The 15,115-nt window shown below is 55.3% G+C and overlaps 1 protein-coding gene across 3 annotated transcripts in view; it reads left to right on the top strand.

Moving 5' to 3' along the window:
- Cacna1i (calcium voltage-gated channel subunit alpha1 I) overlaps positions 1-15,115 on the top strand; it is a 99,088-nt gene that overhangs the window by 63,751 nt on the left and 20,222 nt on the right. For all 3 annotated transcript variants that reach the window (XM_055602983.1, XM_055602981.1, XM_055602982.1), the window contains 16 exons: positions 4,633-4,784; positions 5,548-5,733; positions 6,025-6,142; positions 6,288-6,443; positions 6,872-6,965; positions 7,569-7,771; positions 8,260-8,733; positions 9,005-9,105; positions 9,549-9,672; positions 9,952-10,020; positions 10,493-10,677; positions 11,148-11,274; positions 11,518-11,643; positions 12,188-12,277; positions 13,265-13,457; positions 14,119-14,270. In XM_055602983.1, the coding sequence (XP_055458958.1) occupies positions 4,633-4,784; positions 5,548-5,733; positions 6,025-6,142; positions 6,288-6,443; positions 6,872-6,965; positions 7,569-7,771; positions 8,260-8,733; positions 9,005-9,105; positions 9,549-9,672; positions 9,952-10,020; positions 10,493-10,677; positions 11,148-11,274; positions 11,518-11,643; positions 12,188-12,277; positions 13,265-13,457; positions 14,119-14,270 (2,550 nt within the window). The remainder of the gene's footprint in view (positions 1-4,632; positions 4,785-5,547; positions 5,734-6,024; positions 6,143-6,287; positions 6,444-6,871; positions 6,966-7,568; positions 7,772-8,259; positions 8,734-9,004; positions 9,106-9,548; positions 9,673-9,951; positions 10,021-10,492; positions 10,678-11,147; positions 11,275-11,517; positions 11,644-12,187; positions 12,278-13,264; positions 13,458-14,118; positions 14,271-15,115) is intronic.

Below are 15,115 nucleotides of genomic sequence, written 5' to 3' on the forward strand. Positions count from 1 at the left end.
ATTGGGCCATCTCATTGGGCCCCTTGAGCAGACTTTCTAAATTTGTTAGAGCCTCTTTCACCGGGACAGCAGAAGTCACAGGCTGCTGAAATTGCCTCCTTCTTGGAGTCCCCACCTGGCTCGAAGAGATCCTGCTAGTTGTAGGGTCTATCCTGATCTCCTCATCTGCAGCCTTAGCTAAGAGATGAGGACTTCTTCGTTCTCCTAAGTCTCCTGGGGATTTCTTTCTTTCTTTTTCTTTCCTTTCTTCCTTTCCTTTTCTTTCCTTCTTTCCTTCTTTCCTTCTTTCCTTCTTTCCTTCCTTCCTTCCTTCCTTCCTTCCTTCCTTCCTTCCTTCCTTCCTGTGCTGGGAATTGAACCCAGGACATGCTAGGAGAGTGCTCTGCCATCAAGACACACCCTGCCGTTGTTGGGTGTTATTTCTCTTCATGAGACACTGACAGGTCTTCCTGGCCGACATCCTTTCACCTGTCACCTCCTTCTAAGCTAGTCCCTATATGGAATATCCACAGCCATATGGAGCCTGAGCAAATCATTCTTGGTGATGGCCCGCCATTATTTGAGCAGTGGTGGTCATGCTGAAGGCCATGAGCTTCCTGTGATTAGGGATGCAGGGGTGATAAGTCAGGACCTCACCACCTTGCAGGGATACACAGAGTTCTCTGCAGGCCTGAGTGGGGTGCAGGGCCCAGTAGAGGTGGGGCAGGGGTGAGGAGGAAAGGACCTGTGGCACTCTCCCCTTTCTCCTTGCATGCCATCTGCAGCCCTGGGCCACCTCTCACTGTGGGTGCCACCTCAGTGGGGGATGCTCAGAATAAACCTGGGGGTGGATCAGTTTCCCGCAGAGAGACGTCTGAGAGCCCAGGGCGAGGAACAAAAATACCAGCCGGCCCTGCGCAGAGCTCTGCTGAACAATGGCTGCCACTCCGAGATGCTTTAAAAAGACTGGTTTAAAAATGCGTCCTCCTCCTCCTCCTCACTTCTTCTTTAATTAATTTTTGAGGCTCCAGACAGTGGATGGTAAACTCACCCAGGCTGGTGGTAGAAGGCTCAAACAAAAGGCCTGCTGGTAATGATGGAGTCCTGAATACCTACTAGATGCCAGCATTCACACGTTTGCCTTTCCCGACCACCGTGTGTGTGTGTGTGTGTGTGTGTGTGTGTGTGTGTGTGTGTGTGGTGGCGGCAGGGGGCTGTCTGGCTTATCTGTACATAGAGACACCAGCTAGATCCAGATAGACGAGCATGTGACTTTCCCAGGGCTACCCTTTCTATCAACTGTAGAACCAGGACTGAGACACAGACCGTGAATGAAGGACACGGCCTCTGAGCAGGGGCCTTCCAAGTGTGAAAACAGGAAGCAGTGACCAACACTGAGGTAGCACCCACAGTGAGAGGCGGCCCAGGGCTGCAGATGGCATGCAAGGAGAAAGGCTGGCATGGGGTGGGCTGCAGAGAGGATACGCCCGACTTAGAGCTGCTGCCTCACTCCAGGATGTGGACCATTTTGGTTCCAGCTCTCAGGGGAATGCGTTCAAGGCCTCCCCAGTCGTGGGTGACTCAAAGCTCATTATGTAGTCCCTGTCAAGTAACCCAGGGTTAGGGTGACTCTGGAAAGAGAATTATGGGGTGGTTTAGTGCCTGACATTTTAACTCTGTGAGGGAAGAGAGAGTTGAGACTGATATGGGTCCTAGTCAGGGAGGGCTTCCTGGAAGAGAGAGCACTGAGGATGGATCTTGAAGGATGACCATGAGTTATCAGTCAGAAAGACAGGTATGAGGGAGGGGAAGGACCCGGAGCTTTCAAGAAGGGTGCACACAAAGGGTGTGGGGACAGTCCATGAGGCAGGGCGGGCTGCTTGTCTACTGAGGGCCTTGAGGACGCTTCTGTTCTCAGTGCCGTGGAGAACCATGGAAGGCTTGTAATGGTGTGTGCCGGGCAAACGTCTTCTAAAATGTGGCCAGGTGATGGTGCCTGGTTCACAGCTGAAGGAGGACACCTGACTCCGGAGTGGACCCCATCTTGGCCTGGTCATGACCCTGCCTCTAACCCTGAGCAGTCACTTCGGCCTGAGCCCCGGGTTTCCTAACTGTTAAAGGGGGCAGTGTGGGCAAGACTGGAGCACAGGTGACGAGCCCATAGAAAGGGCTTTGCCCTCCTGCGCCAGGGAGGAGCTTAGCTGCCACCTGCCGCCACTGTCACCGTGGACGGGTTCCCGGACTGGTTCAAAGACCTGTGCATGTCCTTTAATCTACCCCCCCCCCCCCCAGAGGTGGCCAGAGATTGGAGAGCTGGGGCCGCCAAGCCCAGCACTGGGCTAGGATGAGCCCCTGGGCCTTCAAGGTGGAAGCTGGCGTTTTCCCATCTGGACCACCTGCTCTTCCACAGGCTGCGTGTCAGGCATTCCCATTATACTTCTCCCTGTTGGTCTGTCTGTCTGTCTGTCTGCTGTGATTTCTGTGTTGCCTCTCTTTTTCCGGAGTGTCTCTGGCTTCTACTGTGTCACCGTGTCTCAGGCAACTCCCTCTTCCTTCCTAAAATAGGATTTCATCTAGCCCAGGCTGGCCTTGAACTCACTGTATAGTCAACAATGACCTTGAACTTCTGATCCTCCTACCTCCAACCTCTGGAGTGCTGTGATTACAGGCATATGCTGCTGTGCCAGGTTAATGGGGGTGCTGGCAATGGTCTTGGGACCCCATGTATGTGAGACAAGCTCTCTGCCAACTGAGCTACATCCCGAGACCACTCAGAGTTGATAGTAGGGCTTTCGCCTCTGCCCTTTGCTCACCACATCCCTATCTGTCCATCCATCCATCCTGCTCCCATCTCTCTGCTCCTCTCTGCATCTCTGCCTTGTCCCTTCTGCACCCCCCTCCCCCCTCGCTTGATCTCCCACTTGTCGTGTCTATATTCATCCATCTGCCTCTCTCCAGCCTGCCTCTCTCCCGGAAAAAAAAAAAATGCTCTTGGGAGTGATGGATGGTCCATTAGAGAAAGATTAACAGGTGTGCGCTGCCTGGAAAAACAGCTGTTGCGGGGGAGGAGGGAGGCGAGTTAGTGACCTTTCTGAAGCGCAGTGGCTTGCGCACAGTTGGAGGGACCGTGTGCCGCACCGCGTGGGGCTGAGAGCCAGCGGGTGGCCATCTTGGACCCTGCCGGCAGCCACCTTCCTCATCTCTGAAGATTTGATTTGGGTGGGGTGAATGGGCTCCATTCCCGTTCCTCCCACCCCGCACCCCTTCCAGGGTCCTGCTCCCCTTGCCTTTTGTGAGTCAAATGTAATTACAGATGGAAATGGGGGCCTCTCCTTTCATCTGGGCTTGAGAGGAATGGGCGCTTTTATTGGATATCCTGGGCACTAGATGGGAAGCTGGTGGCTGGATAATTCTTTTTCTTTCTTCTTGTAAGCCACATGGGATCAAAGTTAGACCCCTGGGGTTCCTTGTGGCCCAGTGGAAGGGCTGGGCTCGGAGTTAGGGTGCTGACAGGTGAGAGGTGGTTTGCTGTTGTGACACTATCTTGTCACCCAGCTCTTGCTCTAGCTGGGAATTCGGCTTGGTCACCCTTCTTTGCTTCTGTGTCACCAGCTCTCTTTTACTTCCTCCGGGTGGCTGCCTGACTCCCCAGCACCCTCCCCAAAACTATACTTGGCTTAGCCAGTATTAGTGGGTACTGGCTTTGCTTTGTTTTGGGGTGATTCGTGGGACTCTTGTCACCGAGAGCAGGCATCCTCCTTGCAGGAACGTAGGCCCAGCAGAGGGCGGCCTCTTGGAAGAGGTGATACATTCAGGAGTGAAGAAATGAATGAGTGAGCGAGCAGGTTCAGGCAGGATTTCCGTGTTCGGCAATTGAGTCTGTTCTTCTCCCTGGGTAGTTCTGTGCAAGTCGATCCTCACTACCCAGCCAGTTTCCTTATCAAGCGGAAAGGTCATTGGCGGCCTATCAGGTTTCGAGGTTCAGTGAGAGGAAAATACGTAGCCATTCCTTTTCTGGGATCCAGGCAGAAGCCATTGGTGTATCCATGAGCATAAGCCAGGCCCTTCAACGCAGAGAGCACAGGGTCAGAGCTTCCTTGACTGACCCTTAACCAGAGGCTGGGAGTCCACGAGGCTGTGTTCACTATCTGTCCTGCTTACGGGTAATGGGAGAGAGGCTCAGAGGCAGGAGGCCATGTCTGGCCTCTCTCTCTATCCACACAGCAGCCTGGTCTGTTTCAGAGCAGGGTCCTGGATGGTACCATTTGCAAGCTGCTGCCTGCCTCTTAAAATCCTGAGAGGAACAACTCCAGGGGTAGGGAGAGGCCTGTGGCTAAAGAATGGGGGTCCGCTGTCACCAGCTAGTGACTCCGGGCACTCCCCTTCATCTTCTTGGTGTTTCCTGAGAGGCGCCCTGTTCCTAACGTGCAGCAGGTACCCTGTTCTCTGTCCTCTGTCTCCTGTCAGTGTGTGAAAGGCTGGCCCAATGCCTCCCACTGTACAGTACCAGCCTCACTCCCCAGTGGACACTCCTCCCCCCACCCCACCCCCACCCCTTATCCGGAGGTAGCACAGTTGAGAAGTCCTAAAGACTACGGTGCAAGTCTACCGGGCCGGCCAGGGTCACACGTTCCCTGCCCCCACATCCCACAGCCCGAGGAGCTGACCAACATCCTGGAGATCTGTAATGTCGTCTTCACCAGCATGTTCGCCCTGGAGATGATTCTGAAGCTGGCTGCCTTCGGGCTCTTTGACTACCTGCGAAACCCTTACAACATCTTCGACAGCATCATCGTCATCATCAGGTAACCATACTGTCACCCCAAAGCTGAGGAGCAGGGGTGAGAGCCCCAGCCCCTAGCCGCACAGGAAGCCTCTGAGTGGCAAAGGAAACCATTGCCGAAGGGCAGTTACCAAAATACCGAATAAACCGGTGTATTTAGTAATATATACTTCTGCACCAAGATGCTCAATAGAGGCGGCAGTGAGTCTGAGGCCAGCGGAGTTGCAAACAGGGGTTGGAAACACAGAAATAGCTACGTCAATCCTTATGCAACCTGAGGCTATCAGCTACTCTGATTGCCCACGAAGTCACAGCTATGGCTGATTCTCTAGTGGCTTGTTTACAATCATAATCACCTCAGAAAGAGGAGAGCGACCTTCAGAGGCTGGTGAGACTGGGCACAGACTGTTGCCTCCTCTTCGTCCTTCACGTCTGTGCCTGTGCATGTGCGTGTGCGTAGGTCAGAGGGCGACGTGGCAGGAGTCACTTCTCTCCTGCTGTGGACTCCTGAGGACTGAACTCAGGTCATCAGACTTGGTGGCAAGCTTCTCTAGCTGCTGACTCCTCTCTCCAACTCTAGCCATAGGCTTTTTAATGCAGGATCCATAGGCTCCTGGCTAAGAAACCCTGATTTAGGGGGGTTGTGGAGTGGCAACCAATCCCATTTGTTAGATGTATGGATGATGTAAGTTGCTTCTCTGCCCTCCGTGCCCTCTCTACTTCTCCCATCCTCCCACCCCCTTGGCCTCCCACTGACACTGTCTGCCTCCTTGTACTGGCTGCAGCATCTGGGAGATCGTGGGGCAGGCGGACGGCGGCCTGTCCGTGCTGCGCACCTTTCGGCTGCTGCGGGTGCTGAAGCTGGTGCGCTTCATGCCGGCGTTGAGGCGCCAGCTCGTGGTGCTCATGAAGACCATGGACAACGTGGCCACCTTCTGCATGCTGCTCATGCTCTTCATCTTCATCTTCAGGTGAGCCACACTCTCCTAGGACTCAGTACTTGGGGTCTGCGGGGTAGTGGTGGAGGGGGATACGGCTGTGTACCTGGGACGTGGTGGCTGGTGGAAGATCCTAGGGACAAAGTTGCCAAAGCACCATCATTCAACCCCAATGGCTCCAGGAAGGCCCTTCCTCTGAGCCTTGGCAGCTCCCTCTCTTGACACGGACCCGAGGTTCTCCTCTCTTCTGGTACCGGTTGGTCTTGGGAATAGCAGAGAGCTCAGTGTGGTAAGTCTCCTGAGCCACCTCCTTCCCTTTCGCAGCATCCTTGGGATGCATATCTTTGGCTGCAAATTCAGCCTCCGCACGGACACCGGAGACACGGTCCCCGACAGGAAGAACTTCGACTCCTTACTGTGGGCCATTGTGACGGTGTTCCAGGTGAGTGGCAGCTGAAAGTTCACGGATTTCAGGGGGGTGGAGAACATCTAGACAGCAGGTCTGGGAGAGGCTGAAGCTGACAGGCTGGGCTTGGGGGAGCTGGGCCTGGGCCTGGACCAGGGCCGAACCGTGTCCTTCTCAACAGATCCTCACTCAGGAGGACTGGAACGTTGTCCTGTACAATGGCATGGCTTCCACCACCCCCTGGGCCTCCCTCTACTTTGTTGCCCTCATGACCTTTGGCAACTATGTTCTCTTCAATCTCCTGGTGGCTATCCTGGTAGAGGGCTTCCAGGCTGAGGTAACTAACCCTGGGCTTAGCTGCTGGGCAGGGGACAGGCCTGGATGAGGGATGAGCACAGCTCTAAATAGTCCTCCGCAGCAGAGCTGCTGACAAGGCGGCAGACTTCTCATTCCAGGAAGAAATGCAAAAGGAAGCTGCAACCAGGATCCCACTTCTCTCCCGGGATCTCCCTTCTCCACCTCAGATTCTAAAGCTTCCAAGATCTGGGTTTCCAGGGCCTGCTTCTCCCTCCATACTGTTGGGCTTTGGGGAGTCCTGGAAATCAGGAGGGCTGGCTTTTGCCGCCAAAGCCCTCATCAGGCTCTCACATCCCTGTTTTGAACCAGTTACCTCCATCTGTAAAAGGGGGGTGGAGACACCCATTGAGAAATCCCGAGGGTAGGGTGGGCAGCGCTGACCTGTTCCAACGGGACCTGATCTCCCAGGGTGATGCTAATCGCTCCTACTCTGATGAGGACCAGAGCTCATCCAACATGGAGGAGTTTGACAAGCTCCCAGAGGGCCTGGACAGCAGCGGGGGTAAGCGCACCCACTTTCCATGCAGGGCCAGAAGCCCTCGGTAGATTCCCAGGTGGACAGGGGGCAGCAATGGCTTCCCCATGAAGCCTAGGCCCCAGGACTGTTACTTGTCTTTTTTTTTTTTTTTTTTTTTTTTTTTCACAATTATAACATCTCTTGTCTGAAAAGAGGTGCTTTGGTCTCAGAAGCAGACAATCGTGGACCTCCTGGATTCCCCTAGAAAGACCACCTGTTTCCCTTCCCACATGGGGCTCTGACTTCCAGCCGCAGTGGGATGTGGCCCGGGCTCTGGCCATGTCTGACACTACTAGGCAGCCTTTTCCAACTATGCCCAATGACCATGGTAACACAAGAGGATGGTTCCTGCCTGTGAGCATGGGCCTGAAGTGCTCTTGTCTGGAGGAGGTCCAGGCTGGCCTCAGAGCAGAGGGGAAGGGTTCATGAAGAGGCAGGATGGAGGAAGGCACAAGAAGCAGGCTCCAACCTCCAGGATTTCCCAGTGGAGGACATCTCCCTTGAAAGGCTCTCCAACTGTATACATTTGTTTTTGATTGTCTCATGGCTTCCTTTGCTCGTCTGTCTGTCATCCTCTCACACCTCCAGATCTCAAGCTCTGCCCAATACCTATGACACCCAATGGACACCTGGACCCTAGCCTCCCCCTGGGTGGGCATCTGGGTCCCGCTGGGGCCATGGGCACGGCCCCCCGCCTCTCACTGCAACCAGACCCAGTGCTGGTGGCCCTAGACTCCCGAAAGAGCAGTGTCATGTCCCTGGGCAGGATGAGCTACGATCAGCGTTCCTTGGTGAGTCCTGTGGGCTCTGTGATGGCTGCTGGAGGTGGGGGCAGTGAAGGAATGTGGTACAGGTGCCCTGGCCAGGCTACCACACAATCTAGTCCATGTTGATGACAATCCTGGGTGCTGGGTGCCAAAACAGGTCTTGGTAGCTGGAATGAAAGAGTGGGGTCTGGTGGACAGACCTGGGATTTCATCCTGGCAGCAGTGTATAGACTATAGGGGTGGGGCCAAGTAGAGCTTGAATCTGGCCTCTGCTACCCCTGAGCTGTGTAAAATGGAGCGAATTACCACCTCTCCCTAAGCCTGTAAGCCTGTAAGGCAGGCGCTTGTTTGTTACATGCTTTTCTCTAGAGCAGGGGAGGGTTTAATGTGAATTAAACCCATTGGAATGGGTGCGCTTGCTCTAGCATGGCGTCCAGGAGGTCTGGGCCTTGGTGCGAGATTACGGTGCGGGTAATCTCGACCTGCTGATCCAGGTCGGGTCCTCTCCGCAGTCCAGCTCTCGGAGCTCCTACTACGGGCCCTGGGGCCGCAGCGGGGCTTGGGCCAGCCGCCGGTCCAGCTGGAACAGCCTGAAGCACAAGCCGCCCTCAGCGGAGCACGAGTCCCTGCTCTCGGGGGAGCGCGGTGGCAGCTGCGTCAGGGCCTGTGAGGGCGCCCGGGAAGAGGCGCCACCCCGCGCCGCACCCCTACATGCCCCGCACACCCACCACGCGCACCATGGATCCCACCTGGCACACCGTCACCGCCACCACCGCCGGACGCTGTCCCTCGATACCAGGGACTCGGTTGACCTGGCAGAGCTGATGCCCGTGGTGGGTGCCCATTCACGGGCCGCTTGGAGGGCAACGGGCCAGGCCCCTGGGCACGAGGACTGCAATGGTAGAATGCCCAACATCGCCAAGGACGTCTTCACCAAGATGGACGACCGCCGCGACCGTGGGGAGGAGGAGGAGGAGATCGACTACGTGAGTAGAGACTGGCTGGGACGCCCCTGAAGCTGCGCTCTGAAAGCCAGTCTGCAGGGCTGAGAGGGGCGGAGCCAAAGGTGGTCTGTGCGTAGTGGGTGGGGCCTGAACCGCCCACTGACCTACCCTGTCACCAATCTTTCCTTGGCTGGAGCTTGGGGGGAGAGTTCAGAGTTCATCCCGTGCCCCCAGTTTGTTGGCTGGTGGAGTGGGAAGAGATGGACCCGACCTCTCAGCACCAGCCCCAGCACCCAATTCCTTGCCTTGCCAGACCCTGTGTTTCCGGGTCCGCAAGATGATTGATGTCTACAAGCCAGATTGGTGCGAAGTCCGCGAGGACTGGTCGGTCTACCTCTTCTCCCCAGAGAACAAGTGAGTAGTGGCTGGCTGAGAGAGTGACGGCCAGGGGAGGAGGGTGACATGTCTGGGACGGAGAGTTCCCTACTAACCTTCATATGCCAGAGAGAGGAGGGTCTTCAAGGGACGGCCAGGGTCCCGGTGTCCCTCCCTCTGGGGCTTTCCTGAACATCTCTGTCATTTTTAAGCCAGCTGTGTGCTGGGCACAAGGCTAGACAGACCCACAGGCAGCCTGAAAGCTCAGGGGCAGCCCTTCTGGTCAGGCCTTTGTGTTGTTACTTTGGTGTATGGGTGGGGGGGAGGCTCATTGGGAACCTTAGGCAGGTGTTGAAGGGAATCCCTTTCTTTAAGCCGTTCTGGTCCCCTAGTGTGTGTCTTGGCCCTCTGTCTTCCTTCTGGTCAGAGTGGGAGGCAAACTGATCCTCCTGGGGTGGGGGTGTTCCTTGACATCCACTTAGGTTCCGGATCCTGTGTCAGACCGTCATTGCTCACAAGCTGTTCGACTACGTGGTCTTGGCCTTCATCTTCCTCAACTGTATCACCATTGCTCTGGAGAGGCCCCAGATTGAAGCCGGTAGCACTGTGAGTGGTTACAGTCCTGGGGCCGGGATGGGGGGGGGCCAGAACACTGGGGATGACAAAGGTGGGGGAGAGCTCAGCCAAGCCAGACATTTAGCATGCAGAGATAGGGGTGGGGGTGGAATAGGAGGGGTGGGGGAAGGGTGGAGTGGCTGGGAGCTCGCCTGCCTGTGGGAGATCTGAGAAGAGGTGATCGTGGTGGCTGCCCCTGGCTGAAGCTGGCCAGGCACACCAGGCATCCGTGGAAGGCCTGGGCTCTCACGGCCTCTCCCATTCTTTCAGGAGCGCATCTTCCTCACGGTGTCTAACTACATCTTCACAGCCATCTTCGTGGGCGAGATGACACTGAAGGTTGTTCTGGGCTTTACCCAGGATCCCCCCCCCCCCCAGCCCCTCCGTGGAGTCCCTGACCTAGGCCTCACCTCTCCTGCTGGCCTGGCCCTCAGCAACATTCCGCAGGTCCCAGAGGTCCACTCCTGTGGAGCTCTAGACCCTGGGTTGATCTTCAGGAACTGGAAGGGGATCAGTGGCTCCTTCTTCTCCACTCATCAAACCCGACTAGGATGGCACATTTGGGTGGATGCTTCCCAGTGTGGGTGGCTCTGGATGGGGGTCTCATTGTTAAGCTCTGAGACCAAAGCTTACATACAGGCTTCCCTGGGCCCGAACCCTGCTCCTTCCTGCCTATTACCAGCCCCCAGAAGAACCACACCCCATGAGCCACACCCCATCCATCACCTTACCTCCTTTTGTCCTGTTTCTGGGGAGGGGGAGTCTTCTGGCCCCTCCTCCTCCCAAAGCCTCACCCTCGGCCCACTCCCAGGTGGTTTCCCTGGGCCTGTACTTTGGCGAGCAGGCATACCTGCGGAGCAGCTGGAACGTACTGGATGGCTTCCTGGTCTTCGTGTCCATCATCGATATTGTGGTATCCGTGGCCTCTGCGGGGGGAGCCAAGATTCTGGGGGTCCTCCGGGTCCTTCGGCTCTTGCGCACCTTGCGTCCCTTGAGGTGAGGATCCCCACCCAACATGTGGGGACGGAGTGGGGGATGGGTGCTGCTTCACTGTATTGGGACGTTGCCGAAGTCTTAGTGGATTTCAATCACTCCGGCCCCGACAACGGCTCCCGAGAGAATTGTGCCAAGCATATCCTGCTGCCATGGGAGGAGCCTAAGAGTCCTAGGGTGAGGGCTAAAATTGCCTCCACTGCCTTACTTCCTCTGAGTTTCTGGGTAGCTCACTGCCATCTCTGTGTTGTCACCTCTTGGATGTGGTGTGCATTCTATGGGCTTGGGTGAGGAGGTCTGTGCACTGATCTAGGTAGAGATTGCTGCTCATTCCCTGGCCTAGCCAACCTGGCTCCTGTATCTTCATTTCCTGTGGAACCTCCTCCCCCTGGAGCTGACTGGGAGCTGAGCTGGGGCTGTCTCTCTGTCGACCGTGCCGCACAGTACCCTTGGCCTTCCTTGCCTGCCTACAGGGTCATCAGCCGGGCGCCTGGCCTGAAGCTGGTGGTGGAGACTCTCATCTCCTCCCTTAAGCCCATCGGCAACATTGTGCTCATCTGCTGCGCCTTCTTCATCATCTTCGGCATCCTGGGGGTGCAGGTGAGGGGTGTCCACTCTGTGGGGGGACAAGAAGCCGAGCACAGCCTGTTCACGCCTACCCACCCCACCTGTGTTCACTCACCTGGGGACTCAGGTGGTCTTGGTGGGGCCAAGTGAGAAACGCAGGCCCAGCCTGAGTGGACTGAGCAAGGGGCAGGTTGCGTGTGAAGGTCGGTCCCTGGAGCTTTCCCTCTGGGTGTGTCTGTCTTACCCTGAGCACTACCTCTCCTTCCTCCCGCACAGCTTTTCAAGGGCAAGTTCTACCATTGTCTGGGAGTGGACACCCGCAACATCACCAACAGATCTGACTGCGTGGCCGCCAACTACCGCTGGGTGCATCACAAGTACAACTTTGACAACCTGGGCCAGGTGAGCATGCCTAGGGTCACGAGGGTCACAGACCTGGCTCCAGCCCTACACTGTCAGGGTAGTTTCCCGGTTTCCCATTCCGAAAAGTAGGTAGGGGTGGAGATAGCAGAGGCTCAGGAGGGGTAGGGCTGGGACCCTGGGTGCAGAGTCTGCCAGCACGTGAAACTTAACAGGCACCTCACGAACACTGGCACAGCCCCTCAGGCTTGTCAGGAAGCTTCCGGTCTAAAGGCTCCCTGCCCCCTCACTTAGTTCCTGCCATGGGTCAGGACATGGGAGCTTATGGATTTTCTTGCTGGACATCTCACAGACATTTCCTTCTAGAACTGAGATGGTAACTCAGGACTCTGGCTCCAGTTCGCCTCTACCACACAATAGCAATCACATAGTTTGGCACATAGTAGGTCTTCAGGGAGGCCCCGTCAGCTGAGGGCATAGCTCTACTACTCAGGAAGACCTCTTTGTCTTGGTCTCCTAGAGGCAGAACAGTAGAGGGCCGATGAACCCACATCTCTTACCCCTGCCCCCTTCCTTTGTCCTCCAGGCTTTGATGTCCCTCTTTGTCTTGGCCTCCAAGGATGGCTGGGTGAACATCATGTATAATGGATTGGATGCTGTTGCTGTGGACCAGCAGGTGGGCATGACTGGGGCCACAGTGGATGAAGATGGTGGGGAGAGGACCATCCAACTCTTGGTCTCCTAGAACCAACCTGGTTAGATCTACAGCTGAGGAGGAGATGAGGAGGGTCAGGGGAGATGAGTACACTTGTATGAGTTTCTCTGCTCCTTGTCTGCCTGTCTCCTCTGCCTAGCAATGGATTCCACCCACCATTCTGAGCTTGGCTGCCTCCTGGTCACTTTGTTTTCTGCTTTGTTTCTGGATGGACGAATAAGGGGGTGGGTGGGAAGGTGGATGAATGGCAGGTTGAATGGATGGAAGGCTGGGTAGATGGATGGATAGGTAGTTGAATGGATAGATGGATAAGTGGACAAGTGGGAGGGTGGATGGGAGGATGGATGAGTGGATAGATGGGTATGGGCGTGGTTGGGAAGGTAGATGGATAGATGGGTGGACAAGTGTATAGATGAGTCCGTGAGTGGATGAATGGACATGTTGATGGATGGATAGACAGACAGATAGCTAGATTAATGAGTAGGTGGGAGGTTAGATATATGACTGGGTTTATAGATGGAAAGATGTGTGAGTGGATAGGTGAAGGGATGAATGGGTGGGCTGGTGGACAGATATAAATAGGTTGGATAGATAGTGGGTGGATGGATGGATGAATGGGTGAGTGGATAGGTGGGTAATATATGGGTTGGATAGATGGTGGGTAAATGGCCGGGTGGGTGATGGGCTGGGAAGATGATGGATAGTTGGATGCATGCATGGGTGAATGAGTGGTAAGTCAATGAAAAGACAGCAGACCAATGTGTGCAGGACACAACCACAGGAGCAGGGAAGAAGAGGGCCCTTTTGCTCACCTCTTAACATGCCAGGCCCAGGCTAGACTTCCCACTTGCTGTGTTGTCTTCACCTTTTGCTTTGGAGGCAGGCTGCTCATCCGAGGCCTTGCTGTGCTGATCAGCCTGCTCAGTCCTCACTCTGCCTCCCCTGCAGCCCGTGACCAACCACAACCCCTGGATGCTTCTGTACTTCATCTCCTTCCTGCTCATCGTCAGCTTCTTCGTGCTCAACATGTTCGTGGGTGTGGTTGTGGAGAACTTCCACAAGTGCCGACAGCACCAGGAGGCCGAGGAGGCGCGGAGGCGCGAGGAGAAACGGCTTCGGCGCCTGGAAAAGAAGCGCCGTAGTGAGCACGTGGTGGATGCTGGGATGGGCAGCGTCTCCCTACCCACTGCTGTGCCCTCTGAGGGGTGCCCCGGGGTGGGTCTGACCCAGGTCTGCTGGGCCTTTGGAACTGAAAGAGAACAAAAGATTTAATTTTTCCTTTGCCCACGGCCCATCACCTTTCCCCAGCGTCTACCTGTCCAGGTGACCTGAACCTATCAGTAATCACAGCCCTGCCCACCTGATTAAAGACATGCACCAGAGCAGGCAGAGACACAGAAGGCTCTCCTGTGGGCACCACTGAGTGGGGACTTTTAGAACACACCTGCTCCTCATTCTTCCTCCTGCACGTTGTCTACAGTTTTTGGGGCAGTCATCCATCCCTGGATGGCCAGCCTCAGACCCTTGTTTCTGCCTTATCAGACCTAGAGTCCTTGTCATGGGCCTCTTTGGGGTGTTTGGGGATAATGTGTGTCCCAACATCTCTGCTTCCTGCGCCCAATGTCTCACGGTTCTCACGGTGCCCTGGCTGGTAGAGGAGCACTCTCCTCCAAGACCTGGTGTGGGCCGGCATGCTTCTCTCTTGCTTCTTCCCTACCCATGGTCTTTCTCCCTTCTTTGTGCTCTTCCTCTGCTTGGTCCAACCCTGTGTGGTCTGTGCCACTCTCCCACGCTCCCCGCAGAAGCACAGAGGCTGCCCTACTATGCCACCTACTGTCCCACAAGGCTGCTCATCCACTCCATGTGCACCAGCCACTACCTGGACATCTTCATTACCTTCATCATCTGCCTCAACGTGGTCACCATGTCCCTGGAGCACTACAACCAGCCTACAGTGAGTCCTGGGGTCACCATCTAGTCTAAGACCAACACTGGTGAGAACCAGCGTTAGGTGGATCCCACATCAGGGACGTCCATGAAGTCCCTCTATGATGGGCTTATGTCAGGCTCTGGTGGGGAGGAGGAGCAAGGCAGAGTTAGAAGCTTGAGATAAGAAGGTCACTCTTTCCAGGAGTGTGTGGGAGGTGGCATTTGTGAGCATGAGTAGCAGTGGCTATGGTCTGTTAACATGGACGCTGCAGGGCATGATGCCTGCTTCAGTCCTCATTGTAATGTCAATGTTGGGAGAACCTTGGTCTGAGTTTTCCAGATAAAGAAGTTGAGCCTCAGAGAGTAGGTAGGCAGCACAGCCAGAATTGGAACTTGAATTTGTGTTCAGAGTCTATTAGGGCCCCCACTGCCCACTGAGTATCCCACTGAGTTTGGGGATGACTTTCTGAGGGCAGGCCCATGGCAGGCAGCCTTGACGTGGATGTCAGAGGAGGGTGAGGGGCAAGGGCTTTCTGAAAAACTCCACTTGACAGAGTTGGCAGGAAAGGTGGAGCCAAGCCTCCAGGTGAGGAATTAGCATCTTATTTCAGTGGACAGAGGAGACTTTTATGAAGTGAAAAGGAAGGGAACCATGGCAGAGTGAACAGTAATTGTAGAATTTCCAAATTAATGTGAAGAAATGGGATTATCACAGTTTATAATTGCCAATCATTTGTCCTGTGCCCAGTACTGAAGAGCTCATTTAATTATCACAGCAACTTTCCGATAGGTGGGAGGGATTGTTTTCTTAAATTTTTAATTGAAGAAACTAAGTGTCAGAGAGGTCAAGCACTTTCCCAGGTCACAGAC

The sequence above is a fragment of the Psammomys obesus genome, unplaced genomic scaffold (genome assembly GCF_907164565.1).
Source record: "Psammomys obesus unplaced genomic scaffold, mPsaObe1.curated_primary_1811, whole genome shotgun sequence".
NCBI classification, from domain to species: Eukaryota; Metazoa; Chordata; class Mammalia; order Rodentia; family Muridae; genus Psammomys; species Psammomys obesus.